Here is a 6,668-nt window from a genome sequence, read left to right as displayed (position 1 = left end):
GCCTTAGTGAATCATTCTTTGTGGCTTATTTTGTCGTTTTAGGAAAATGAATCGAACATCTACTGAACGTACACGGCAGAAAAGTTGAGCTTGAGCAAGGTATCCATGCTACAGATGAGGGTGCAGCGATAGGGAAGTTTTAAATATACGTGATGAAAACTTTGAACCTGTATAAATTGGCTGACGAAGACTTATTTGGAATCAGTTTGGAATCAGCTGCTGCACCAAGCAATAACTCGGAAAGAGTTCAACATGTTGAGAGTAAGTAAATTTTGACTTGCGTTGGTTGAAAGAATTTCACAATTTTTGTATCTTTCTTTTAGCTTACGCTTCTTCTTGCGTTGTCAACTATTGTTGTCGCTGAAATACACAAGGAAATATTCGCCCATCCCAAGTATAAATTCCAGTATGGAGTTAAGGATTTTCATACCGGTGATAGTAAGGATCAGTGGGAACACCGTGATGGCGATATCGTTAAGGGACAATACACATTGTACGAAGCTGATGGTACCAAGCGAGTGGTGGAGTACACTTCCGATAAGCACCATGGTTTTCAGGCCCATGTGAAGCGGGAAGGACATGCCGAGCATCCACAGCTTTACGGATCGCATGCCAAAAACCAACATTCTGTGGGTTCTCACGGTCACGCTAGCAGTTATGCGAACTTCTACCAACATCATCACTAAATTTACCAAACAAAGCTAAACGTAAAAATGTAGGAAAAAGAATGGTTCTTTCTTATTAAGTAAAAGAAATCTCCGTCAAAGTCGTTTACTGTATAGATTGACACACCGTTTGCGTGCTCTTAAACCGTACGAGAAAAGTCATGATGGACATTGGGTGATACGCTCGTTCATGATGCCCAAAACTACGGAAAACCCGTCTGAAATGAAGGGTTCTTTCTGTACTAGGCAGGTTGTAAGAAACGGAGATGTCATTAGTGTTCCTTTTTTATATTGTTTATGCAGAGAGAAAATCTTTATAGACAGCACCTTCACGGTGCCGAATAGGATTCGCAAGGTGCCAATATGCACCTACCTACTATAAACTCTCCTGCTCCCCGTTTCCTGAACCCCTCCCGGAACTACCGTTAGATTTTACTTCAGGAGGGAGGACGTGCATAAGCACTCCGTAGTCATAGCCGTTCGGCATAATTTTGGATATCGCAGTAACCGCTGTTGACGCTTTACCACTGTTGTCAGCCATAACACCCAGATACTTCACACTACGTTTGGAGACATTCACTTGTCCGCCAACGATGATTTTGGTCGATAATGGCAATACGCACCCCGTCTCAGCTGTAGTTTACCAAAGCAACTTCTGTGCCGTGCCACAGTGGTTTAGGTTAATCTGTATAAACTGCACCATTATCGTTGCAAGGCCCTCCTATAAGTCACACACAGTGGACCACCTGTTGCGTGCTTATTTCCTGCCTCTTGGGATCGGTGGTCACCGCGGACAACACTAGCAAGGAGTGGCGTTATCGATCGGGAAATCGGGCCTACTTTGCCCTATGTAATACACCATCGTACGAAGCTGATACCTTAAAAACAGCGGCAACAAAAAGTTCCGTTTTTTCGATCGATTCTGCCCACTGTGCAGCGCTTTTTTGCAGGATTTGGTTTCGTTGCGTTTTCACCAATCTGCGCCATTCCACGTTCTGATGAATGGAACCATGCATCTTCTTCGTCCGTGCATCGTTCTTCTCATCACTCACCCTCTTATATTCGTTATCATACCACCCTGATTCGTTCTATGTAACCGAGGATATTCTCTGCTATACTGTTCATGACTGTTTCGGTAGAGTTCCAGCAGTCCAGGAAAGGGGCCTCGTTTAGCTTGTCCTTTTCCGCCAACGTAGGTTCAAAACTTCGGGTTCAACAGAAGCAGCACCGCTTCAGTTTCAAACTAGCCTTATTCAGCGTAAGTCAAACGGGTTTCACTTCATCATGACTATCGGTTTCAACTTTTCGTTTGTACTTTTCTATCAAATATTCAGAAAAAGGCCAGCAACTTTGAATGCAAATGAATTGAATTTGAGTTACATTTCCTACAATGCAAGGCATATTAAAGTTAACCTAGTCTTCTTCTTCTTCTTCTTCTTCTTCTTCAGCAGCATAGAGCCGGGGTGGCTCGTGCTATTTCAAGCACTCGTCTCCATTTAACTTGGTCTTGGGCCACTCGTCGCCAATTTCCTAGTCGTCTCAGAAGTCGCAAATCGCTTTCGACCTGGTCGAGCCATCGTGCACGTTGGGCCCCCCTGTTCCTGGTGCCGGTGGGGTTGTTGAAGAGGACTATTTTCGTCGCACTGTCGTCCGGCATCCTTACGACGTGTCCGGCCCACCGTAGCCTGCTAACTTTCGCTAGATGTACGATGGGAGTCTCCCCAATCAGTGCCTGTAGCTCGTGATTCATACGCCTCCGCCACTCTCCGCTTTCAGTTTGTACTCCGCCAAATATCGTCCGCAGCACTTTCCGCTCAAACACGGCAAGGGCGCGTATGTCCTCCGTAAGCAGCGTCACGGCTTCAAGTCCATAAAGAACTACCGGTCTAATAATGGTTTTGTACATTGTTAGCTTCGTGCGGCGGCGTATGCTTCCTGATCGTAGCGTTTTACGAAGGGCAAAGTAGGCCCGATTTCTCGCTTGGATGCGCCGCTGGATCTCCTTACTAGTGTTGTTGTCCGCGGTCACCAGCGATCCCAAATACACGAACTCCTCTACCACTTCTAGTTCGTTGCCGTCAACGGTTACCGTCCGTGGGAGGCACGCATTTGTTTCCTTTGAGCCTCTTCCTTTCATGTATTTGGTCTTCGACGCATTTATTTTTAGCCCGATTCTCCTAGACTCCACTTTCAGTCTGGCGTAGATTGCCTCCGCCGTCGCAAAGTTCCTGGCAATGATATCGAAGTCATCTGCAAAGCCTAGAAGTTGGCTACTCTTGGTAAAAATCGTGCCTCTCGTTTCGATGCCCGCTCGTCGGATCACCCCCTCAAGAGCGATGTTGAACAGCATGCAGGATAGATCATCACCTTGTCTCAACCCTCGTCGCGTCTCGAAGGGACTCGAGAGTGTCCCAGAGATGCGTACGAAACACATCACTCGATCCAATGTATCTCTGATCAGTCGCGTCAGTTTGTCCGGAAAACCGTATTCGTGCATTATCTGCCATAGCTTGTCTCGATCGACTGTATCGTATGCTGCTTTGAAATCAATAAAGATGTGATGCATGGGCACGTTGTATTCCCGACATTTCTGCAAGATCTGTTGGATAGTAAAAATTTGGTCCGTAGTTGCGCGAGCCCCCATGAAACCCGCCTGATAATTCCCTACGAAACCTTGTGCTATCGGTGACAGCCGGCGTAACAGGATCTGGGAGAGTACCTTGTAGGCGGCGTTTACCAGCGTTATACCACGATAGTTGCAGCAGTCTAGCCGATCACCCTTTTTGTAGATGGGACAAATCACTCCTTCCATCCATTCCTCCGGTAGCTTTTCCTCCTCCCAAATCCTAGAAACAGCCCAGTGTAGAGCCTTTGCTAGCGTTTCCTAGCGTTAACCTAGTCATTGTCGACGAATCATGCCTGACTTTCTGCCGTCATCAATTGAAACAGCCACCAACTTCAACTGTAGCTTGCTTGAAACGTTCTGTTCCACAAATGAAGCAAGCTTCATACATGAAGTGAAGGTAAGAGAAAGTCAGTTTCATTTATTTGTATCGACGATGCTGGGCCCTGCTCGTGATTTTACCAATCAACTGTTTGCAATTCGTGGCTCTCCAGTTATTTTTATACATGAAGGAGCTCAAAATCCCAAAAAAAACTTCGACTGGGCGACACTGAGGCAGATTTGTCGGGTTGTGGTTTTCAGGAACGATTGTGTTTTTTGGAGATTTTTGCGATGAAGCTTTATCCTGCCAAAACACGTATTGTCCATCTGCATGATGTTTTCGTAGAAAAGGGATCTAAATTTTCTTCAAACAATTCTGGTACACATCTTGATTGATAGCCAAACCAGAGGACCTAAACCATGGCTAAGAAATACCTCTCTCGGAAACGGCAATGTATAGTATCACTTTGCACTTTCTATTCAAACTTATGTTTAAACTTGTATTTTATGCTCGGAGATGCAGTAGAACTATGTATGGAATATTATCGATCATTTCCGGGAATGTGCGTCTTCGAAACAGAGAAGTAACTTTCGTCGTCCAAAACAAAGCGTTTTCCGGAATAGTTTGTTATCAACCAGCCGCATTGGGACTTTAACGTCGAAATCTGTTCCTGTGTGTACTCCGGGACTCTTATCTTATTTCGGCACTTTATTCCGACTCTTTCAATGTTTTGCAGATGTACTGGTGGGAACAGTTGAACTTTTTTGCGGTATACGGTTTGCTCACGGAATCCTTGTTATTGAAGACACTTGAAAGAGAACGGAATCTGTCTGCTATCTGAATTACCTTGTTTGTGAGTCGTTGTTGGGGATCTTTAGATATGGTAAACAGTCGAAGCCACAAGGTTTTCGCTTTTAAAATGTTGTACCGTATAATTTTTGCCGAAATCTTTGTGCAATTCGTAAAAGTGTACAACGCTCTCGCGAAATGCTTCTGACACATTCCGCGGGCCGGTATACCAATCAGACATTTTATAAAAGTTGCTTTTAGCATAGTTGAATATTTTTCCATGATTGGGCAATGTTTGAACCTTTAAAAACTGCCATAATTGATATTCTAGCATTTTTGGAAGTTATATAAAACGTACATCGAAAATAAATGAAATTTACAAGAAATAAATGACTTTTCGTGATATTTTTAAAAATGTTGCTACAGTGCGCTAAAACATTTAATAATATCACTTGTTTTCGACCAACTTACAGAGGAATATATGCTGAATCCATTCCAAAAATAGTTTGGATGTAATTTTGCAGTTATTTTGTATTTCAAGTGGATTAAATAGGGTCATTTTTTTGCGTTGTAACGTCACGAAAAAGGTGTACTTTTTCGCTTTCGCAGAAAAGTACAAATTCGAACAATCTAATAATCCGTATTCTCTTTGTACTCAAAAATACCTTTAAAACGGTGCCTAAAGAATGAAGATAAGTTAAGTAGAACCTAAGTTACAACTGATTGAAGCTCGCGTTGTAACGTCACGGCGGTCAGCCGAACGGATTCAAAACAAGTGCGACATAAGTAATAGCATCAAAACCTATGTCTTAAGGTAATAGTTGCTTAATAGTTGCTTCAGGAAAGTTTCTTCATTTAAAAAGCACTTTCTAGTGATGAAAAAACATTTGGACATTAGGGTGTCCCTAAGCAGATACAAAAATTATTTTCTCTTTTTCAAGTCAGAAATGATTGCTGTCTACAGAAAATTTGTAGAAAAACTAATTTCAAGAAATTTCGTTGATTGCTGAAGGTTTCTATTTCTTACATGAAAGAAGTTATAGAGCCAAACTCTTAGGGACACCCTTAAAAATAGTTTTTTTTTCGATCTATCTCTTTAATAACACTTCGTACGCCTTTTAGATGTTCTAAGAAATTGGTAATCGAATTAAATTACACATTTTCGTCGAAAACAGTAAAGATCTATCTTTTTTCCTTTAGGAGCTATCCCTTGTTTCTTTTATTTCTACATGTTCACCTACGGTTGCCTTCATAATAACTTTTTTTAGATTTTCCACAGTGTTCTACCCTAAGTTGTACATGGTGGAATACAGCATAAATTGACTCACAAAAAACAAGTGAGTTTAGCTGCTCATAGCTGCTCTCCCCCGAGATACACCCCCTTGAAGAGTACATGTAAAAATAAAAAAAAAACAGTGATAAAGGGAAAAAGATAGAGCTCTACTATTTCCGACAAAAATGGGCAATTTAATTAGATCACCAATTTCTTAGAACATTTGCAAGGCATACGAAGCGTTATTAAAGCGCTAGACAAAAAAAAACTATTTTTAAGGGTGTCCCTAAGAGTTTTTCTCTATAACTTTTTTTATGTAAGAAATAGAAATCTTCAGTATTCAACAAAGTTTCTTAAAATTAGTTTTGCTACAATTTTTTTGTTGATAGCAATCATTTCTGACTTAAAATAAAGAAAATATTATTTGTATCTGCTTGAGGACACCCTAATGTCCGAATATTTATTCACCACTGGAAAGTGCATTTTAAATGAAGAAACTTTCTAGAAGCAACTATTATGCTATGTCTTAAGGTTTCGATGATATTACTTATGTCTCACTTTCTTAGAATTACTCCCACTGCGCGACGTAATTTGTGAACAACCCCAAAATTACGTAGTCAAAATGGTGAAAGACATACTAACAACACGTCTTTGGATTATCCCTTATGTACAGAAGGCAGCAACAGCGATAATTGACGAATATTACCTGAACAGATTTTTCGTGACGTTACAACGGAGCTACGACCCTCTCTGTGTAGAGCAGAGCGTTGTAACGTCACGAAAAGTAAAATCTGTTTAAAAATTAACTTCACTAATTATCGGAATTCTGAACATAGCAAATTGTTCAGAATTCATCTTTTATCAAATCATAGAAGAAAGTTTTTAGATAAAATTTGAAAGAGAGCAGAATTTTCATGTTTTTGAACAGAAGAACCAACAGACGAATTTCTGGCGCTTTGTAACGTCACGTTACATATTTGCTTTCCAAAACAATCT

At 41.3% G+C, this 6,668-nt stretch overlaps 1 protein-coding gene across 1 annotated transcript; it reads left to right on the top strand.

Moving 5' to 3' along the window:
* Positions 1-252: 252 nt before the first annotated feature.
* LOC128736135 (cuticle protein 19-like) lies at positions 253-686 on the top strand. The gene is made up of 2 exons (XM_053830615.1): positions 253-261; positions 324-686. The coding sequence occupies exons 1-2, from the start codon at positions 253-255 to the stop codon at positions 684-686; spliced, it is 372 nt and encodes a 123-aa protein (XP_053686590.1).
* Positions 687-6,668: the final 5,982 nt, after the last annotated feature.

Source organism: Sabethes cyaneus, chromosome 2 (assembly GCF_943734655.1).
Source record: "Sabethes cyaneus chromosome 2, idSabCyanKW18_F2, whole genome shotgun sequence".
NCBI classification, from domain to species: domain Eukaryota; kingdom Metazoa; phylum Arthropoda; class Insecta; order Diptera; family Culicidae; genus Sabethes; species Sabethes cyaneus.
Note: the sequence above shows the minus strand (reverse complement) of the source record. Positions and strands in the feature narration are given on the sequence as shown.